Raw genomic sequence first — 22,888 nt, 5'->3', positions numbered from 1 at the left:
TTCAGAGAGGACTCATGTCAAATGTGTGTTATCAACTATATTCTCCCCGGTGCACGATACACATTAATCAAGAGCCCACTGCTTTAATGTCACAACACTGCACACACAGAGCTCCATGGGGAGTAGATGGGCATGAGGCCATGAGCTGTGGAGAACCACCGGTGTGGACAGAAATAAAAAAGACTCTGCCTATAAAGAGATATTTTTAAGAGCAACACACAGTGATGTCATTATCAAAAGATGTTTTAATAAAAGTAAAATCTTACAATAACCAAAAATCAAAAACATTGACGTACAAACAACCACCATGACAGTTATAAATAGAAATGTGCAGTATGTTAGTCCCTAAAAAACAAGTTTGTAAAACATTATATAACGTGGGAAATTTGAATCTAGTAACTAAACAAAGCACAATTGTGACAACTTATTTTTTCACAATATAGTAATACAGTATACTCCTCTTTTAACAGCCATGAGGACATTTCTGTAAAGGAAGCTTTCGCCAAATGTTAGCTAAGAGAATTCAAAAAAGACCATTTCCATTTTTTTTTTCTAGAGACAGCTTTACAGTTTTTTTTTTTTCATGGGATTTCAAGGGGTTTTATAAAACCAAGCACATTCTTTGTGATGAATGAATATGGCCTTTTCTTGATGTTTTTACTCGACGGTCTTCTGCATTATTAGATCTTTGAGATGGCGGTGAGCAAGGAGCCGGTCAGCACGACAACGGACGCCAAGGAGAAGATTAAACAGTTGCCTAAACCCTGAGAGGAAAAATCACATGGAGGGCTTTACTCAAATGTGTTTCTCTTTAAAAAAAGAAAACGTCTTTTTCTTGATTTGAAATATTGAAGAAAATACTGAAAGTTGAAAAGCTGTTAACCTTCATCTGGAGGAAGTCAGGTTCTCCTTGGTAAACTATGCAGTATACTTATAAAAGGAGGAATGTAGAGATGATTTACAACCAGATTGATGATAATCCTTACCCTAATCTCTTTGAACACCAAGGATCCCCACAGAGCCGCAACCAGACCGTATCCCTGCAGAGTAAAAACAAAAGCATTTACTATTAATACCTTTCTACTTTTGATGATCACATAAATGAAAAGTTTTTAAAAGTATGCCAACTTCATGCCAACAAGTGTAATTGCCTGGGAATTTCAATAGATGAAGCAATAATGTCAACATAACAGTAAGGGGGAATACGCGATGCAGGGGCTCATTATGCCACCAGAACAAACAGCAGGTTCTTCCATCTCACATTAAGTCTGGCTAAACTGCCCCCAGAGAAACTGATTGTTTATAACCCGTCAACTTTTGCTAAGGTCAACATTTCAAAACCATCCCCTTTCTTAATGAAACTCATATTAAAAAGCCAATTTCTACTGATAAAGTTGGCAAGTCAAAATAAAGTGTGTGGATTGCCATGGCATTTACCGAGTGGTCATGATCTTCTGGGAAATTAACTTTTCCTTTTGAAATTCTGCACACTTCATAAGCATTCTTGCAAAAGCACCACAGGGGTACTATCCCAATCAGAGACAGACATCTCAGAAATCTAAAAAAGATAAACCATGCTCGGCAAGATAACGGCAATTAGATGCTTCCATTTGTCATGCAGGTCTGCAGCTGGACATCTGGAGAGTTTAATGAATCTCAGACTATAGAAGGACTCTGACACGTCAAACTTAACTGAAACATCCGCAAGACAGATGTAAATTGTTCAAGTGCTTTTCCTTTCCATCATTGACAGATATAATTGAAGACTCACTCTTCTACGTCAAGGCAAACGGACAGTATTTCAATTACCCAGCCATGGTGTACTTACGGCGGTGACAATAGGATAGGTAACGACAGCACTCAGGTAGGTATTGGCCAGGAACCAGCAGTATGTGGCCGATGTCCACATCAATCCAGACAAAATACCTGAAGAGCAGAAGGAGACAAGAGTGTACTTTTATCACGCTGACTCAGATACACTACACAGCACATAGGCTGACATAACACTTGAAGAGATTTCAGGTTCTACATTTTGGCATTGAATAACTTTTGCACATAATTAAAGCAACATTATGCAATGTTCTGTATTTTCTTCTTCAGTTGCAGAGGTGAATTATTTTAATACAGTTTTCTTTCCATCAGAAAAGTAGTCAAGGCAAAGCAGCCCAAGGACATCACAAGGGAAAACAGTTAAAGTTTCCTCCATCATTCATTATCCAGTTTCACCAAAATCATCCCAGCGCCAAAAAGCCACGTGCATCATCCTAGGAGATCATACAACCCCTACACCAATGTGACAGTGCAAGAGTTTGTTGTGCAGAGAGGTAATTACAGAGGCTTAGTCTTCATGAATTTGGACTTGAGAATATATTCTTTTTTTTAACATTTCATACACATTGTTTTTAAATTGTCAGAAGAGGTGAAATAATCCAGCGCTTGACAAGCAAACATAATTTGTCAAAATGTCAATCAATATTTTTTTATATTTCCTTGTTAATCACTTGCATAGATCCTTCTCTTATCAATCATATCTGTCTGCAAAACCTAGTTTTATTAGTAATTGCCTTTTAATTGAAACAAGAAAAAGACAGTATTTTTTTTTGGAAACTGTAGAATGAACAAATTGATTCACAATGGAACAAACAAATATTCTCACTGCACAGGCAGACCTCAAGATATTTACTCAAGTTACAGATAAAATGTAAATGTATATTATTTGTAGTTTTCTATTGGATCCTATTGGTTTGAAATCACTAGTACGACGGACACTTTAGGGTTATCAAAGCCTACTTTATCTTAAAAAGGGTGTACAGCAAAGTTTTTCTTTTTAAATATACAACCAGCCCATTTCAGGATTTGTAAACATTTATTTTTAATCTCACATGAAAAATCACCCATTTTGCTCATTTTACACAAACTTCCTGCTGTTATTGCCTTCAATATTTGGTTGTTCTGTACCGTTATTTGTATTCATTGTATGTTAATTGAAATATCCATAAAATATGTCACTTTGCCAGGAATCGTAGGTTTACTCAATGAAAGTAAAAAGGGGTCTCTTCAGGATAAAGGTTGGGAACCACTGATCTAAAACACATGGGCTCAGAATACAATCAATGCCTTAAGGGTGATATGGCTAAAACATATCAATAAGAGCAAAAAGAAATGCCATGAGTGAGCGTATTAGATTTTGCAGGTGCATACAATGAAATCTCAACTAGGTTTACAGCAGTTGCAACGTTGGTTATGCCACGAAACACCCGAGTGATAAAGAGTTACCTGGTAGGATGACTCTGGAGTAGACTCTGGGCCTGTTTTTCATGACAACACAGTAGATGGCAAAGTACACTGTGCTTGTAGCAAGAATACCAGAGCACACCGAGTGAATATAGTCGAGGTCTGTTGAGAAGATGAGACAAGAATTGATAGTTACATTATTCCTTTTTCTTCCCTGTAGGATTGCAATGAAGACATCAATTTTCCCATGCTTTAAGAGGTGAGTCAGTAGAACCAATATCAAAGTTAGAGCCACTTTAAAAGCAGCACAAAAAAGGGAAGGTGTACCATCGCAGTGACTCTCTCAGGAAGCTGGATATTAAACCTGGTGCGCTGGAGGATCAGGTGTTATTTATAGCATAACGGTGTGATACGGTCTTAAACCTCAGAAGACATTGTAATCTTTTTCCCAGTTAAGTAAGATGTATCGATAGTAGCTTGTAAAAAAAAAAAAGGTAAAAGTGAAGGCTGGTATCAAACACTGAAACCCTACCATAGACACTGGCTCCGTAGAACATGCTGTCCCGGAATGATGAATGGCTCTGAATGTAGAGGATGGGCGAATAGACGGAGCCGTACAGCAGGCCCGACACAACAGCAAGCAGGTAGCCTCTAAAGAAGAGTGACACTCAGAAACTGCATGGTGGATGGATTTCAAACCTCCACTGACACATGGTATTTTAAAATAAAGCAGACCATTTCATATAAAACAGACACATAACATGGCCTTTTAAAAAATATATTTCAAAGTGGATACATCATTTTTTTCTAGTGTCTATCGCCAATCTTTTTTGCATTTTACAATGTTCTGCTGTTTGCATTGAGTTTTGAAGTCCCCCTGGCTTGTTGTTTTATTTTGCTGCAACCCACCTACTTTAATTTAAGTGATGTCTTAATAGTGAAATTGTGTGGGTCATGACTGAATAAAAAGGTGTACTTAAAATGTTGCCTCGAAAATAAATGCTTGCCAAGAGACACATCATGTTACATTTAACACCAAGCCTCAGCTGTACACATAATACATAAGTCCTCTAGTGAAAGCCTGGGGCTTAATTAAAAAATATATTGGTTTCCTTCTAAAGGAGCATTTATAGTTATAATTGAATCAATGTTTTGTAATGTCCCTTGCTTCTGCTTTTAGCTGGCAAGAACAATATGTGTGCACACAGCTCACTGACTGATAAGGATTTGAGCTCACACGAAACGCCTGGTCTTCAACCCGATGATGTCTATCCAGAAGTTGGATGAACTCGGACAATAGCTGCTCGAATTTATTCTCTGTAGAGGGTGAAAGCATCCTTATATGAAGACATGTTGTACTTCAAAACACATAAAGCATGTCAAAGTCATCACAACATGGATGGATTGTCCTTCAGATTCTTGAACTTGGTTCCAGTTTGATGTCAGAAATGACTGTTTTTTTTTTAGATAAGGCAAGGATAAAAATAAACAGAAAATCAATGCCCTTACCCTCTCAAGAAGTAATGGGATTGATTCAGAGATTGGATGCAGTTCCACGTTCGTTTTCACACAGAAAAAGATAAGGCCACTGTAACAAATTAAAATAAGTCACATCAGTCATCTGACATCCAAAACATAACTCAATATTAGACAGTGGTGTCTTTTGTTCCGTTTGCAGCTTTAGAATGATCAAACTGCCAGGAAGGTGGGATACTTTCCTATTTGAAGTTTACCTGAGAAGACACATCCCTGCTCCACAATAGTTTAATATTGGCCTGGAAACCTCCTGTGCAGTAACCCCAAACAAGCCAAACCTGTGAAGGAAACTCATTTAGATGTTCACTTTCTTTTGAACAAACTGCCAAATTAAAAAGTCCCCTGCGGTGAAATCTAAATAACGGGAAACAGCCACTGTCTTCAAACATTTATTTCCCCAGAATGCCCTTCTAATATAAAGTTAACTTAATCTAGAAAATAAAAAAGGAGTCAACAAAAGGAAGGAAATTAATTTCCCATTCCGAGTGGAGGAACATAACTCTGACTCACCGTGAAGTTCCCCAGCCCATCAACAAACTACAAGAGCCCCAAATCAGAGTCCCAAGGCCGAGGCCAATCGTTTTCACAATTGGAACAACCATTATATTGCCTGTGGATGAAAAAAAGTAAGCATCATGTAAGCCACGTACAGGTAGTATCGTATACCCTCTTTGTGAAGCTTGTGACACATGTCAATGTCATCAATAAAGTCAACAGAGGAGAACTCAGTGCAAAAGGTTTTAGGCAATCCAAACTAGGAATACATTGGAATATTTATTTTCAAGTTTTATGCACAACTGAATGGAATGCTTGATCGGCGAAAGGCCAAATAAAATGCCTCTGAATTAATTTGCGAGGCTGTATTTGTAAGCCAGATGTACAGGGCGCAGCTCAGGGACTTAGCCTCGAAACCAAAGGGTTGCCGGTTCAAGTCCCGATCTGGCCGAATATATGGAGGGTTGACTGGTAGCTGGATAAGAGCCAGTTCACTGATGGGCACCGCCAAGTTCTCCTTACCCACCATACCCCTGACTGCTTTTGGGCACCAGAACATTGACAGCCCCGTCGCTCTGCTCTACTACCTCTCCATTAGTGCATTTCTATTGGGTGGGTGTGTGTGTGTGTGTGTGTGTGTGTGTGTGTGTGTGTGTGTGTGTGTGTGTGTGTGTGTGTGTGTGTTCATTTCCAGCTGTATGTCTGTAATAGTAAAATAACACTAGAGTAAAGAACTGCATTTCCCTTGAGGATAAATTAAAAAAAAGGAGATCTTAACTGCTCCCTGCAACCAAATAACCTGGGTCTATCTGGCCCTTAACGTTTGTCATCCCTCACAGCAACAGATTCAATGTCAGCATTTTAAATTGGACTTGTGAAATGAGATGGTCTGTTTCTACATTCATCCACACTTGAAGGTGACTTGCTCCAGTGATACAAATGCATTCAATCTCATGAAAAACATGACAAATGATTAAGGTTTGCTTTTACCTGTAGCCCAGATGACACCTCCAAGCATTGCAAAAGGATGGAATTTGGGCGAGTCAAGCATTATGTCTCCAGCCATGGTTGCAGCCCATATTGATACACTGTATACCCACTGAAAGAACATACCTGTAAACAAAACACTTATTGTCATATAGGCATGCAAAAAAACGCTTTTTGATTTTACTAGAAAAAGTCCTTCCCCATACGGAGATCTTTAAAAGAAAAGCAAGAACTGTATGCTTACCATCTCCAGTCTCTATTCTTTTAAGAGGAACATAGTTGCTTCCATACAACAGCACAGCAACCACATTTGCAGCTAATCCATAGGAAAAATAAGTCATATTGGTAATTTGAACCATTCCCAAGCTGCCTGCTGTTGCATTTTCACCACCTTCCGCAACTGGAAAAAGTTTAAGGTTGATTTTTGATTTCAGACAACATGCCATCCTCAGGCTCCTTAACATTAAATCACAAACAATTCACTCACCTTGTTCAGCAGCATTTTCCATACCGTTACAGCTCACCATCAACAATGTGGTAAAAAATAAAAGCAAATGGGGGAGTTTTGATTCAAGCATGTTAAAAGTAACGGTTGTTTTCTGTCGTGTTAAACTGCAAGAGACCGTGTGTGTGTGTGTGTGTCTGTGCAGTGAGGAGTAAAGCTCAGCCAGGTGCTGCCAATTACCGCAATCACTCAATCTAACTCACAGGCTGTGGACCCATGACCACAGGGAGTTAAATACTGCAGGACCGGTGGAGAAAAAGACATCCGAGATATTTCTTTATCTCATGAGAGCAGTTTTAATGTCATGTTTGTGGCTTTGTTAGAATATAAGATGTGCTGAATCGTAGAAAATGTTTTACTTAAATTATACATGTATTTATTATTTATTGAGAAGCCTGCAGACAGGATTTTAAACGAAACAACAAAAAGAGAAATCATATTTCCCTTCTGCTGGAATCACTGTACTGGTTACCAGCATCTTTTAGAAGTGATTTCATGGATTGAAGTCCTTTTATTGATCTACAAAGCCTTACAAAATATTGACCCTTCATTTATCATTGAGTGACAAGAACACTCAGGTCCTCCACTGCCTTTATTTAATAAGTACCTTAAGTGTGTTATGAGAAAATCTGGGAAGGCTGCTTTCTGTGGAACAGAAGCTTCCCCTTAAATCTGAAAATAGCCAAATCCCTTTGAATTTTTTAAAAATACAATAGTCATAACTTTTTTGATTTGCCTTTTCATTTGGGTTAGTTTTAGTGGTATCATGTATTATTGAAACCTTTTTTTAATTTAGTTTTTGTACCTTGCTTTTGGTCATTTTTGTTAATTGTCAAGGTTTTTCTGTACCTCAACTTGCTCTGTTAAGCATTTTGGGATGCGTGAAAGGTGCTATACAAATAAAGTTACTATTATTAATTTTAAAAAGGATCACAATATGTTTGTTCATGTTGGTGGGAAGTAACCAAGTATATTTACCCAAGCACTGTACTTGATTATTATAATCAGCTTTTTATTTACGTAACATTTCAAAGGAAACACAAATCTAGGCTGACATTATAGGCCACTCCATTACAATGGTATGATACCTTTAGTTGCTTTAGTTAAGGATCCAGATCAATGACACAACATTAACTGACATCAGTGGCGACTGGTCATTAGGGGCAGGTGGGGCACAGCCCCACCTAGTGTCAGCATAAAGTATTACAAATAATGATTACAAAAATGCAAAAAAAAAAAAAAAAAAAATATATAAAATATATTTTAAGATCATGTTTAATCATCTGATTCGTCTGTACATTGCTGTTTTAGTCTGTGTTCTTCTAATTAGTGTGTCTACAGTCACAGTGTGTGCCTATTGAGCTGTTTAGAGCCATGTGGGACAAAACCTGATTATGCCCCTTCCTCTCGCTGTGAAGTGAACGTTGACTGTAAAAACTTCACTGCGCATGCTCAGAGTATTTTGTAATGAAATGTGTGTGGCAAAAAAATAATGACCAGAGGGGCACGGAGCTACCATCCCCACCATACGTCATCTCAAATCATTCAGAGCTGATTGGCTGTAAGTACGTGTGCCGCGAAAAGTGTGGTGTGTGAAGAGGAGACGAGAGAGCTGCAGTGGCGCATCCTAAAACCAGGAAGTAAGCACAAAAAAGCAATGAGATTTCTCCAGAGGATTTTAGAAAATAGCTGGAAATAAGATCTGTGGGAAACGTACCTGTTAGATAAATGCACGTTTTGATTAGCCGGATAACATCCACATGTCTACCCTACTTTTATAATTTTTTTATCATAAATCTATGGATTAGATTTATGATAGACTTTTGAAACTACAAGAACATAAGGAGGACTTTTACAAAAAAGTAATAGAAATGTTTGTCCAGAAGGATAGGCAAATGGACTTCATCTTCAAATCAAGGTAAGACCGCCATTTTATTGAAAATGGGATCTTATTAAGAGAGAACAATTCAATATTTAAATGATAAAATTACATTTTTTGGGTATCCTTTTGTTGAACTGTCTGTTTAAAATTAATCGAAGCATCAGACAAAAAAAGCTTTTGAAAATAATATTATATTTTGGTTTAGGTCAAAATATAATATTTGTAAACCTGAAGAGTCAGTGCCAGTGCCTCACCAGCCATGAACCTCACTGCACGTCACTGCAGAAGCTTATATATAGACATCCAAGTTTTTTGTGCCCCACCACTTTTGTACATATAAAAACGCCACTGACTGACATTATATTATAGGTATATATCAAAACAAAGATATATCAAGCTAGTTGAGGTGAAGTTGACATTTGCAGCTTCAACATTATTTCTGTCCATTGAAATGTGAATAGACTGTTTTCTCTTGAAACATTGTATTTCTACACTGTGGTATAGTTGACTTTGAGTACAATGTGAGTCCTTCTTCTGAGGAAGACAGCACATCATCAGTTATCTACATGATCTACAATACAAGTCTATATAGGCCACAGCACAATAGCTCTATATTTAGCGGTTTTATTTTCGGCTTCAGGAAATCCTTTCCATGGGCTCCTGCGTCCAGCTCCTTCCACTGGAGGATATAGTGGTTTCCTGCTGCTAACTGTTCCACCTTTCACGTGCATATTCTGTTCAATTGTATTGTGTCTCCAATATGTGAATGTGCGCTCAGCCAATTAAAGATTAAGGAACTGGACCAGCAGGTGTCGCCTAAAACACGTGGATACAGGGCTATAATGGATCAAATGGTCTTGGAAAGAACTGGAACGTTTATATATAATTTTTTTTTTCATGAATTACATGTTTGCACAAACTGCTAGGATAGCTCTTGTATTCATATCCAGGGTGAACATGAATGGGATGATATCCAAAACATACATATGTAATTTTGTTGCTACTTTTTATAACCTGGTTATTTTGGCAGACCATTTCATAGTTACCAATTAACAGATATATAGTTTTTGTCCGCGGTAATTCAACGAAAAAACAAACTAAATAAATGATATCCAAGTATGATTTCTGTTCTTTGTATTCACCATTTTGGATTATAGCTATATCTGAAGGTATAAATACGTTAAAAAAAAGTGTTTGTGTCCTCATGTTGGGTCAGAGGGTGGTTTCCCAGCCCTGTCCATCCCACGCAGTTGTCTCCATGCATTATGTGGCCACAAATCCTCCTTTCCAAGATGAGTTTCGGAAGTTGTGCGCTCCTCCCTGGTTTGAGTTTGTCAAAAAAGACACTCAACCATAATAATATCATAAGTTATAATGGGGAAGCTTCGCTTTCACTGGCTGCTCTTCCCTTTCCTAAAACTGAGGAGCAGCTACCGGAGGTGCCCTCTTTCCAACAGGAGTTTAATCATTGCCAGCGTTTGTGTTATTTATTTGTTGTTGGTTGTTTCACAAGCTGGATACTCGAAGCAGCACCGGGATAGGAGGACTGATAAAGACAAGTACCGACACACCCGTGGATTGTATACTTTGGATAATAGTGATGCTCAATCAGACTATGTGGATTTTCAGACCGGTGCGAACTCTGTTGTCCCGACACGGTCAAACGTGGTCTACATAACGCTAAAGACTAAGCGACTGAAACCTGCTAATATTCGGGGGACAATCAGACCAAAACTGAGGAAAAAAGTGAAAAGGATTACGGAGGCTAACTCAGCTTTTACGCAGAACAAACGTGGCACTTTGTTGCGGGACGTGGGCCAAATTCAGCGAAACTTTCCACATAAGAATTTCTTGGGAAAAACCAAGGATGTTCATTATAAATTATTGGATATAATCCCTACACATCATACAGATTCACAGGCAGACTCTCACATTAGTTCTATCCGAATTTACAGTCAGAGGGCACCGCCATGGCTCAGCCCCCAGGACGTGAAAGCCATGCGATTTCTGGCGGATGCCAAAGTTTTGCGCATCAAAGAAGTTTCTCATGGGGATTATACGTCACTTTTAATATTTGAGGGCGAGACAAACGTTTCATTGGGCAACCAAAGAGACACACAAGGGAACAATGTGTGTGGAGGGCAGTGTGGAGTGATCAGCAGCCCCGCGGACACCACCGAGGTGTTCGCTTTCCATCTGGACAGGGTGCTGGGGCTCAATAGGACATTACCAGCTGTCAGCAGAAAGTTCAGCTTCTTACACGGTATGTCAACAGGAGAGGACAACGTTTATTCTATTCTGACCCAATCTGGATAACACTTGGTGTAGAGCACTGTTAAAACCAAGTTAATTCATGTGATTGCTTCATCTAACTATCTAACTGATCCTTTATGTGTGTCATCTCTAACTATAACCTCAGTCAAAGTTGCATTCTTTCTGTGTACGCACCTTTCAGTTCAACAACTCAAAACAGAACAAACACATTTCAAAATCCCCCTGCAGATAGAGTGTATGCCAATTTGTAATAGATGTATTGTCTGGGGATAAAGCCATTTGAAAAACAGACTTATCACACAAGCCTTTTAAATGTACAGTAAATGTCTTTAAATTAAATGTCAGTTAACTCATGTGTTATGAAGTTGAGGTCTAGTGGTGGAAAAGATGTGTGCTGAAGATTCATGTGCCATGTGCTTTTGTACCACACACTGAAACTTTGGCACTCAGCATGTGGGTCCACTCAGTCAGGACTATTTCCTTAGAGGCCATACTGAAAGCAGGGCCAGTACAGACAACAAGGTATCCACATATTTGAACCTAAGACAGGTCAGGGAAGGTATACATTCTAACTTCTGAAACATGTTGAGAATGTCAGCACTGAGCTCTTAGGGGCATATTTATAGCAGGCGACAGCAGTTGTCCAATTTTGTTTATTCTCCACAACTCTTTGATTCCATCTGTGAATATAACATCTGTGTCCGTCAACAGATCATGTTTCTTAGAGTCTCCACAGTTGGTTGTTTCGTGATTTCAAATGAATGATGAAAGTATATCAGAAAATGGATCCACAGTCCACTTTTGATCTGCTTCATTATACAGGGTAAAATGATGAGGTTTTGCGGTGCAGGTGTTTATGTGTTTACCACCGACAAAGCATTTGCATTGCTCAGTAAGCTTTTCCTCTGTAAAAATAGGCCCACAAAAACTCACTGAGACCAAACAGTTGCTGAAATCTAACCATATAATCCTTTTATCCTCACTCTGTAGATGGCCTGCCCGGTCCAGTGTTGTTATGGGATGCATCTCTCTACCCAGAAGGCCTTGCTGCAGGCAGGGCCACCGTGAGGATGACATGGGGGGAATACCAGAGTTCCCTGAAACAGAAGTGTTGGCATAAAAACATCAGCCCGAAGCCTGACTCCGGCTGCTCCACGGTGCATCACTATGAGTGGAGTAAACTGGCTCTGTTTGACTTCTTACTACAGGTAACACAAGCAATATAACATTTAAAAACTAAGACAATAATGACTCAAATATTTGAAAAGTCCACATGACTATTACATTACTGTACATTACATTACATTGCATTTAACTGACGCTTTTATCCAAAGTGACTTACAATAAGTGCATTCGATCAACAAGATACAAACTTGAAGAAAACAGAATCATATAAGTACATCAGGTTTCATAGAGCCAAAACATTTCAAGTGCTACTCAACTGGCTTTAGATAAGCCAGTCCTTTATTAGTATATAAATGCTTTGTTAGTAATTCTTTGTTAGTAATTCTATCGCTCGAAGTGGAGTCGAAAGAGATGAGTTTTCAGTCTGCGCCGGAAGATGTGCAAGCTTTCAATTGGGAGCTCATTCCACCATTTTGGAGCCAGGATAGCAAACCGACGTGTTTTTGCTGATGGGAACTTGGGTCCCCCTCGCAGTGCGGGTGCAGCGAGCCGTTTGGCCGATGCAGAGCGGAGTGCACGTGCTGGGGTGTACAGTTTAACCATGTCTTGGATGTAGGAAGGGCCAGATCCATTCGCAGCATGGTACGCAAGTACTATTGTCTTGAAGTGGATTCTAGCAATAACTGGAAGCCAGTGAAGTGAGCGGAGGAGCGGCGTGGTGTGGGAAAATGTTGGAAGGTTGAAGACCAGACAAGCCGCTGCATTTTGGATGAGCTGCAGAGGTCGACTATGAATAGCAAAAACATGTTTGCTTCCTTCTCTCCTTCGGTTTGCTTTCATGCAGTTGCAGCCTCTCTATGCTTCCAAAAATGCTTCATAAATGACATGCTGTAATTAAGTCTTGTTTCCTATGTGGAAAGCCTGGATCACTGATATTGCATTATTATCACTTATCCTGAGAATTATTTAAAATTCATTGCATGAACATTAAAGAGCAAAACTAGCAGAGTGAGTAAATGAAAAAAAATGACTTTCAAATAGATTGAATAACTTTATTACTATTAAGTCTGGCATTGAGATCATAGTGCCACTGCTTTGACTATTTATCTTTGTTCTTGATTCAAGTTCCTGATGAATCGATTTATTAACGGTAAAGTTAAATTTATACTGTGCAGTTAAGAGGAACAGACTTGGCACATAATAAATCTAATGAAAGACGCAAGTCATCTGAAAACAGTTAAGGTACATTGGTTTCTTTGATATAACAACTCTAACACATTTCATTTCATAGATATACTTTCTTATCCTTAAAATACCCTGACAGGCTGCTTACTCCTGAATACAGAGGCCAATGTTAAACTAAAATGTGCAACTGAGAAAATGTATCTCTAAAGTTAGTGTACCTTTATCTCAATTGTGTTTCTTTCTTGAACCTTAGACAAGCTGGTTTGATTTTTACATTACTAAATGACCAAAGGAGAAATAGCAGAAATATCATAACATTATTTAAGGTAGGGTAGGTAAGAATGGAGAAACCAGCTCGAGTGCGCTAGAATTTGAAAGTACGCAGCCGAAAAAAATCTGCCCCTTCCTTCAGACTTCCTTACAGAGCCCCTCCTCCAACACACACGAACGTGCACATGACCAATGAGGGCACGAGATAAGTCTGTGCACGAGATGGAAGGCTGACAGGCAGGTAGGCCATCCAGTTATTTTAGCCGGGCCGGCTCAGATGATTGGTCGTGCTTTTTACAGCGCTACGGCTTCCACAGATGACATTTTTTTATGTATTTATTGTCAAAGCATTTAATGTATTCATTGCTATCGGGATGTTAAGAGCATTCCATGGAATATAATGCTATAATGCTTCACTGGCTTACTTTGTCTCCCAATAACCAAACAACAAAACAAAAACCCTGTATTTTCATTATCTAAGACAGAAAGTGTTTAGAGTCCATAACAATTGAAAGATGCTGTATATGGGCCTCATTACATCTATGTTTAGGGGCTTGTTGATTGACAGATAAATATGTATTGTGGATAATCACACTGCATGTGTTGGCAGATGCTCATTGATTTAACAAGTCCCAAGTGAAACCAATGATTGACATCTGAGATGCTCCATCCTTGGTTTTACTTAGACTTTCATAGCATCTCCTGAGACTTCTGCCAATCAAATGGTTAAGAAGTTAATGATTGACAGATGGTTTGAAGCCTCCATTGGGATTATGGCTCACCTGTCCTTGTATAGGAAGCAGGAGTAACGTAGGAGGAAGTGCTGTCTGATCAAAAGTCATTGAGAAAAGCATCACAATAAACAACCTGCTGGATAGGTTTCTGTTTTCTATTAAAGGTGGGGTATAGGTAAGTTTGAGAAACCGGCTCGAGATACACTTTTTGTTATATTCCATGGAATGCTCTTAAAATCCCGAGAGCAATGAATATCTTAAGTGCTTTGACAAAAAATCCATTAAAAAATGTCATCTGTGGAAGCCGTAGTACTGTAAAAAGCACGACCAATCATTTTAGCCGGCCCGGCTAAAATAACTGGATGGCCTACCTGCCTGTCAGCCTTCCATCTGTGCACAAACTTATCTCGTGCCCTCATTGGTCATGTGCGCGATCGTGTGTGTTGGAGGAGGGGCTCTGTAAGGAAGTGGCCGATTTGTTCCGGCTGTGTATTTTCAAATTCTACGCACTCGAGCTGGTTTTTTTTTACCCCACCTTTAACCTTGTGAGATAATTTAAAATACTAGTAAGGGCATCTTTGGCTGTAAGGTAGATCGAAGTGTCGGTGGTTCGATTCCCAGTCCTCAGGCAAGATTTGTTATCCCAAGTTGTTCCTAATTGCACTGCCAACAGTGTGTGAGTGTGTGTAAATGTTAGTTGCTTCAAGTGGCATCTTGTATAGCAGCCTCGTTATGAATGTGTGTGAATGAGTGAATACTGACTTGTTTATGTGAAACACGCTTTGAGGGCCCGTAGAGATTTGAAAAGCGCTATGTAAATGCAGTTTATCAATCATTTACCATGCAAATAAATATATTTATGGAAAGAAGTGCTATAGAAAGAGGACACAAATGTATGAATCAAGTCCCACCTTGAGCTACATGTTATTTTCATTTATCAGATTCACAACCGTCTTGATAAGAGCTGCTGTGGGTTCAGGCCCAGACAGGAGGATGTGTGTGTGGAGCTGGGCCTCGATGCTGAGTGTGGGAACCAGAAACACATACAGCTGACAAACATCATCCACAGGGGACACGACCCCAGACACCTGGTGTTCACCAACAACAAAGGCTTCTTCGACCGCAATGAGGACAACCTGGACTTCAGGCTCCTGGAAGGAATCAAAGAGTAAGTTTGGATCACAAAAACAGTGATAAATACTGATATTGGTTTGATTATTATATAGAAATATATTCAATTTCACTCAGAATGTGTTGTTTCTTAAGATATCAGAAAGAACATGATAACTTAAATAGAAAAATAACAACTTTTGTCAGATGTATCAATCTTCTATTTCAATTGATAGGTAGTTAATTTACAAATGTTAAAAGACTAATAATGATCAGATTTTATAATCTGAAAGGAATGTGTTTAATATCTCCAGGCCTGTTCAGAAACTCAATTTAATATTTTCGGCACAATAATCTGCAAACACAAAGCACAAAGTGAATTGTACAAACACCACAATGATATTTTAAACTTTCAAATCCTGTTTTTAATTTAAAATGTAAAACTGACTCACCGAATCACAAATGGCTCAGCAAAGTAAATATGTATTTTTGGCCTGAATCTGAGGGGGCTTAATAATGGTTTTTCCTTTATGGATCTATAATTATCTGCTTGAAAACCTAAATGTAGGTAACAGCCAGTCCAACGTCTCCCAGTCATCTATAGTCTACATTTGTAAAGCTTCAGTCCCTCTTTTTTTTGTCATTTTAGCTGTACAAACATTCGTTGGGCGAACTCTTCTTGCCGACAATAACATAATCCTCCCATAACACAGGAATGCAAGGCACAAATCCATCTCTGTATCAAGTAACAGCACTTTAGTTCATTATCACCAGTCCACCACTCATAGTAAGTACCCTACACAGGTCAGCTCCAAGCCAGTTGCTGCTTCACATGTTATACAATCTCATTTTCAATCTCTGCAGATACTTCATTTAGGAGTGGAGCCTTTTACTGAGCCTATTTGCAAGATGTGCGAATAGCATACAAATTCCAGAACTAAGAATCTGTTGCTACTAGCAACACCCACAGGAAGATTGCCAATATCACAACGACTTTTGATCATTTCCAGTATTTAGAAAAACATGAAGGATTACTGTTTCAAGAGATACATCTGTGTGGATTTTTAACGTCTCTTTCCAAAACTTTGCTACCACACGCTGCTCGTTGGCGGACATTTGTGGGCGCTAGCTAGCTAACATGACTCGTCACTAAAAGTTAGTGTACCTTTGTCTCAATTGTGTTTCTTTCTTGAACCATAGAAAAGCTGGTTTGATTTTTACATTACTAAATTACCAAACGAGAAATAGCAGAAATATCATAACATTATTAAGTAATTAATTCATAACCAAATGCTTAAGTAATTGAAAACAACCATGGCTTTAATAAAAAAAATACAAAATGAGCATTTTGACGTTTAAACATTTTTAAAGTTTTTTTTCGTGCATATTATGTGTGTTTTTCCACGACACTAGACATTAGCTTATAGGTTAAAACATTGGCCTTAAATGCACTTATAATATGCTTCATACTCAATGCTCCTGTGGATACAGCTCCCAGATTGCCATTCGGCAGTAGCAGTTTGGCTTACTAATAATGATGATTTAACCTAGATATCATTTAAGATACAAGCTTCCTTTGAGCATAGATAAAGACTAAAGGGGTCACATCTGGTTGTTGTACGCTAGCTAGCTAACATGACTCGTCGCTAGCAATAGGCTATTCATTTCAAAATATTCCTCCCCCAAACTCAGGCAAACTCCTGTCCTTAGACTTTATCGGAGACGTTCTTACCTGCTGAATTGCTCTGCACATACAAGCATACTGTAGAGAAGAAAGATGGCATTTAGTTAGGAGTCATAAAGTTGTTCTTATTTTATCAACTGTCTTTTTTCCACGTGTTCTTCCCCTTTAGCTTACTGTATATTGTTTTCTGCACTTTTGCCTCTCGTTAAAGTTGTCTTCTTAACATTGCAACTGGTTTATTTTAAGATAAAGTTGCACACATTTGCACTACCATGTTGATTTTTATCTTTTATGAGCGTGTTTGTATAGGCACTTTGATTAATAAAAACAGTCTAGCCTACTTAAGCATCACCACAGAACTAATCAGATTATTTTCTGCTCCCAGCCAAGAGAAGCTCTGCCTCTGAGATATCTGAAACTCTAATTGAATTGAACTCTTCCTGACTCACTTTCTGTCTTTCTAGGCTCCCAGAGTCGGCGGTGTCTGTGCTGCAGAGCAAGAGGTTGAGGGAGAAGCTCCTTCAGTCTCTGTTTCTTGATGAGACATACTGGGAGAGCCAGGGAGGCCGGCAGGGCATCGACAAGCTGATCGATGTAATTGAGAGGCGGGCCAAGGTCCTCCTCACTTACATCAACGCACATGGGATCAAAGTCATAACAATGAATGTGTGATGAGGGTCACTTCAGTCTAGTGGCCAAATGAATGCGGCACATAATAACGACTTGAACACTGTGACTTCACTGGGTTCACAGAATATCCTCTTACCAGACACTGAAATGGTTTCCACTTACATTCTTTTAAGTACCTTTGAAAAACACGAGTTAAAGGTAAGTTTGAGAAACCGGCTCGAGATACACTTTTTGTTATATTCCATGGAATGCTCTTAACATCCCGATAGCAATGAATATCTTAAGTGCTTTGACAAAACATCCATAAAAAAATGTCATCTGTGGAAGCCGTAGTACTGTAAAAAGCACGACCAATCATCTGAGCCGGCCCGGCTAAAATAACTGGATGGCCTACCTGCCTGTCAGCATTCCATCTGTGCACAAACTTATCTCGTGCCCTCATTGGTCATGTGCGCATTCGTGTGTGTTGGAGGAGGGGCTCTGTAAGGAAGTGGCAGATTTTCTCCGGTTGTGTATTTTCAAATTCTAGCGATCTCGAGCCGGTTTCTCAAACTTACCTACCCCACCTTTAATGTTTAAAATTGATTCTTTATTATCCACTTTAATATAAGAGCGTAAAAGCATAATGGTTTCAACCTCAGCAGACCCTTTTTCTCAGGACCATATCAATTTGCCGTTAAATATTGGATTATTTACAGGTTTTATCAATATGTTTTGGAAAAATGACCATTGACTCATATCGCTAGTGAAGGAATTGTTATAAATTCAGACTTTTCTTTCCAAATAGCATATGTTGTGTTGTTGATAACTTCTGAACAGAAATCCATTCAAGTAATTTGCATTTAGGAAACCTATCAAATTTCTTAACTAAGATAGGCTTCTATTTCCCTAACCATCATTCAATATGATCCTAGCGTCTTGTGTTTCACTACCGGTTATTTTAAAGTCTTTGTTTCCCTCTCACCTGGAGCCAAGAACAATTATGTCATTATGTACAGAGCATAGTGCAGTCATAATCTTTGCTTTCCCCCAGAGGCCTTTAAGTAGGCTTAGAGTAATTTGCATTTTGTATGAATGAACTGAACTAAATTATATATTATTTTCTTGCAGGAATTGCGATGTTGATTAAGCCTCTTATCGTATAGCTAACAAGCTACAACCCTAATCCAGTAATTGATTGGGGTTTTTCACTGAAGAAAGATTGCCATTTTAATGAGTTATTCAATGTTGTGTACAGTCTTAATGTAAACACACCAATACAGCAACACCCATCATAAAGATTGGACATTGGAAACTTAGCATTGACTGTTCTCGGAAGAACTTTAAGAGAAGTCGAATGGTTTTACTTTTTTATATGCACTATTATTTTCCTTTTAAAAACAAAAACAATTTTCACTGTATTTATTTATTAATTGTCGAAGATGTTCGAGCTCCAGATGGTCAATGAATGGATTTCTTTGTAATACATTTGCTTTGAATAATAAAATCATTTTTGGAGAAAAACAAGCACACTTTGATTGTCATCCATCATGAGTTTTGGCCTTCCATTTTGTTCAGCTATATTGAATTTTAGCGTTGAATATGGCAGCATGTGATTTAAATTAATGTTTGAATCACAGACAGGCCTGCAATTTTATTTAAATCTCTTTTATCGTGATATATAAAACATTGACTCATAATTGTCCTACATCGGGAAGCCACCATTAAAAAGTTAACTTAAAAAATGCATTATGAAATATATGTTCTCACGTCTATGCAGAATGTGTCAAAGCATGGTCAGAAATAGTCTGTGGCTCTGAAATCTGAGCCAGAGCGTGGTGTCTACTTCTCCTGCAGTCGTAAACAGCGTGCTTTGGGCTCTCAGAGCTGGAGTCGATGGGGCTTTGTGGGTTATTCTCTCGTGTCCGTGCCGGGCATGTTGTTTTAACCTCTCGTCACCCGCATTAGTGCGTCAGTGGGGTCCATGCCTCTGTGTGTTTGTGTTAGAAAGACCCTTATAGAGTGCTCTGCAGCGGAACTTACTTTCATATTCTCACACAATAACATACACACGGAAAATAGGAGACTTTTGACTTTTTAGCAATAATATGTAAAGACCATACACAAACACATAGACAAGCATCATAACAGTTTCCCCTATGTCCATACTTTTAGGAAGTGAAATGTGATGTCTAAAACATTGTGTCGTGTTCTGCAAGTCAAATGCTTCAACCCAAACATGCCTAAGAAGCAGCTACTTAGTCAGTCAACTCAGGCAATCTCAGCTAAGCGCTAGCCTTCACAAATGAAAAGCTTTTTCCTACTATATTGCATATGGATGAAGTGAAGACTGGTCCTTTTTCAGCGAGATACATTATAGATGCATTATCGATCGGAAATCCATAAAATTTGAATATATGGAAGTCTCTCCCCATTTATGGAGAAGCAGCTGATTTTCAGACTACTGCAAAGCTGGCAGTCCAAAACCGAAAGCTTTTCTGCCATTTTTGCATGAAAATTACTCAATCAATTTTCAAAAAAAATGTTATTTTGCACTTCATACAATAGTCAATTACTTGTTGCAACTCATTGTGTTACAGTATATTGAGGGTAGAAGGCATCTGTGAGATTTGGGTAAGTGAAAGTCAGAATCTAAAATTTGTACTGAAGAACAGCACAAAAAATAGACTTATTTGCTTCCTTGCAGCGAGTTCGATGATAAGATTGATGTCCCCCTTATCTCTGTATGGTTAATATAGAGCTGTAGCCAGCAGCTGGTTAGCTTTGCTCAGCATATAGCCATAGCATTAAGGGGAAACAGCTAGCTTGGCTCTGCCCAAAGGTAACAAAATCTGCCCAGAAGTAAATCTAAAGCTCATTCATTCACAGGTTAAATCTCTTTGGTTTCATCTGTACAAAAACAGAAGTATAACAATTACAATTTGCACTGGGCTGTGGGGTTGTGTGTCGAACCCTTTTATGGGGCTGGAACCAGTTGCCAGGCAACAGTTGGAGACGTCAGGAAGCTTCTAGCTTTTGTAGAATAGACAAAATGCTATCCACTCATGCAGGGAGTATAATAACGATGTGCTATGCTCATTATCAGCTACATACAGAACACTTTGGATTCACCCTGCTTATTCTGTAAAGTGCTAAATCCCATTGAAAACAAATAAACGGCACTTGATCTTGAACAAACAAATGAACAGTTAAATATAAATTGAAAGTTTGAAAAGAGCAAAACATTTGTTACCTTGAGGCTTACATGTATGTGCCTTTTGGGAAAATGCAGTTTTTGCAAATTGTATGTCCTCAGGCATGTCATTAAAATGTAAATACCCTGAAGAGACACTTCTGTTAAGCAGGGTTTAGCTTCAGCTCTGTGAGACATAAGCTGGTAATTTGTGCTTACGTTTTCAAAACAACTTCACAAGGTTTAGCTTCAGGAATGGTTTTTAAACATATATATTAATTACAATTTTTTTTTTATGTATTCTATTTTTGTTCACATTGAGGATTTCTCACTGTTAGAAAAATTGCACTCGTCACCGGCTTGGTCTTCAATATCAGGATACATGTATGAATGGAAGTAGTCATCACACACAGAGCTGCGTGGGACAAATATAATTCCCCGAACAGTTTCCTTGACATGCCTTATATACAAGAGAGGCTGTTATAATCAACAATATGGAGGAATACTGGTTCAAAGCAGTATTCTGGCATTAGTTCAGATTAGCCTGCGTAAGCAATAAACATGACAGTCATATGCTGTCTCTCTAGGGGCTGTGTTATCACATTAATCGTAGGAACATAGCTATCATAACTTCAACACAGTGTCTCATGAGCGTCATCCATGTAGTCATACATCCGGTTACGTACACAGTTACAGTTAGGCCTTTGTTATCATGTGCTACTCTGATATTAGAAGAGTACATTCAGTATTTTTCCAACACTCTCTTACACTCTCTGCTTTACTTTTGTTCTCTTTCACACCAACAATTTAACACATTTTGTATTTGTGTTTCTTGAGAGTGTATCACTTGCGAAAATATTTAGATTTTCACACTACATGATGAGAATAGTTTGAGACAGTTCATGTTAGCTGCGGCTTGGCCAGACTCCAAACATCATCCAAACAGAGGAGTACTTTATTCTCATGACCTCAACTGGGCGCTGTTAATCACTCTGGTTTACCATGATGTCACTTTTCCCATTCACTGCCCTCCAGAGTTTGCCACTGACCTCCATGAACCCTGTCTAAAAACATGTGCCATGTAGCAGTACTGGTCAGAGTAATATATATATTTTGACATTTATTCATCCAGGCTCTGAACTTGTGCAGAACTTGAGACACAGGCAATATCTTGATATGTCACTTCAGTGGAGAACATAAAACAGGAAGTAAAGACAGTACACACAGGATACTCTACTTGCTTTTGCAAAAGTGACAAGTTAAAAAAACGACATTGGTATCAATATGTATCTGTTTACAGTAAATACCCAGGGGGATTGCTCCTTTGTCACTTTTCAATTTTTTATAAACAAGCTTAATTAGTGTAAAAACAATGCACTCTGCGACTTCATTTCCATTAAAATTACCCCCCAAAAACTCCCATTGTGAATCAATTTATTTGGATTGTGATTTAGTGACGGTTGGGGGCAACTAAGCCCCCTACTGGCTGTAAATTGAGTATCACTGGGACACACCATGTAGCTAAATCATGATGCTTCGAGGGATTTACTGCTCTTTTGAACACACTTTGGCTTATCTCAACACATTGGACTGAAAACAGGGGGAACCTGTTAGCTTTGCTCTGCTGAAAGATAAACAAAATCCCCCTACAAGCACCTTTAACACTCCCACTTTGACACACTATATGTTCACAAAAGCTTCAAAGTAAAAGCAATTTTGTGATGCCATGTGCAAAGCGAGCTATTTCCCCCATGCTAAGGCTGCTGACAGATAAGAGAGAACCTTCTCATCAAACTCTTGTCAAAAAATGTTTTTCTCCAAAATGTCAAACTATTTCCTTAACATGTGCCAACTTCTGTTAGTGGACTCACACTGACACAACCTATATATATATATATATATATAAAAGAAAAACACTGATAAGATATGTTTGCTTTGACATTTTGTGCCGATAGCAGCTTTAATATTTATTTGACTGTTTGCTGTTTTTAAAAGGCCTTTATATATCTATTGTACCATTTAGTCTTGAAGCACTTGAAAGATTATACTGCCTTCACTGCCAAGA

At 38.6% G+C, this 22,888-nt stretch overlaps 2 protein-coding genes across 2 annotated transcripts; one reads left to right on the top strand and one right to left on the bottom strand.

Moving 5' to 3' along the window:
• Positions 1-222: 222 nt before the first annotated feature.
• Positions 223-6,950, bottom strand: tmem144b (transmembrane protein 144b). The gene is made up of 12 exons (XM_034140678.1): positions 6,740-6,950; positions 6,497-6,652; positions 6,256-6,378; positions 5,281-5,380; positions 4,968-5,048; positions 4,744-4,822; positions 4,472-4,551; positions 3,767-3,885; positions 3,277-3,396; positions 1,829-1,926; positions 987-1,040; positions 223-764 (listed from the first exon to the last, which is right to left on the bottom strand). The coding sequence occupies exons 1-12, from the start codon at positions 6,828-6,830 to the stop codon at positions 681-683; spliced, it is 1,185 nt and encodes a 394-aa protein (XP_033996569.1). The 5' UTR covers positions 6,831-6,950; the 3' UTR covers positions 223-680.
• Positions 6,951-9,945: 2,995 nt separating this feature from the next.
• Positions 9,946-17,912, top strand: gask1b (golgi associated kinase 1B). The gene is made up of 4 exons (XM_034140669.1): positions 9,946-10,902; positions 11,904-12,121; positions 15,169-15,395; positions 17,486-17,912. Exons 1-4 carry the CDS (start codon positions 10,014-10,016, stop codon positions 17,691-17,693), a joined length of 1,542 nt encoding a protein of 513 aa, XP_033996560.1. The 5' UTR covers positions 9,946-10,013; the 3' UTR covers positions 17,694-17,912.
• Positions 17,913-22,888: the final 4,976 nt, after the last annotated feature.

The sequence above is a fragment of the Trematomus bernacchii genome, unplaced genomic scaffold (genome assembly GCF_902827165.1).
Source record: "Trematomus bernacchii unplaced genomic scaffold, fTreBer1.1, whole genome shotgun sequence".
In the NCBI taxonomy this organism is placed as follows: Eukaryota; Metazoa; Chordata; class Actinopteri; order Perciformes; family Nototheniidae; genus Trematomus; species Trematomus bernacchii.
Note: the sequence above shows the minus strand (reverse complement) of the source record. Positions and strands in the feature narration are given on the sequence as shown.

What these genes read in the sequence shown, in the direction of transcription:
- tmem144b (XM_034140678.1), bottom strand. Translation starts at nt 6,830, where the DNA reads ATGCTTGAATCAAAACTCCCCCATTTGCTTTTATTTTTTACCACATTG. An exon ending in CTACGGAGCCAGTGTCTATG is followed by an intron (nt 3,397 to 3,766) that starts GTAGGGTTTCAG and finishes TCTTCTCAACAG; the next exon opens with ACCTCGACTATATTCACTCG. An exon ending in CCTATCCTATTGTCACCGCC is followed by an intron (nt 1,041 to 1,828) that starts GTAAGTACACCA and finishes TTTACTCTGCAG; the next exon opens with GGATACGGTCTGGTTGCGGC.
- gask1b (XM_034140669.1), top strand. Translation starts at nt 10,014, where the DNA reads ATGGGGAAGCTTCGCTTTCACTGGCTGCTCTTCCCTTTCCTAAAACTG. An exon ending in TGTTTGACTTCTTACTACAG is followed by an intron (nt 12,122 to 15,168) that starts GTAACACAAGCA and finishes TTCATTTATCAG; the next exon opens with ATTCACAACCGTCTTGATAA. An exon ending in CTCCTGGAAGGAATCAAAGA is followed by an intron (nt 15,396 to 17,485) that starts GTAAGTTTGGAT and finishes CTGTCTTTCTAG; the next exon opens with GCTCCCAGAGTCGGCGGTGT.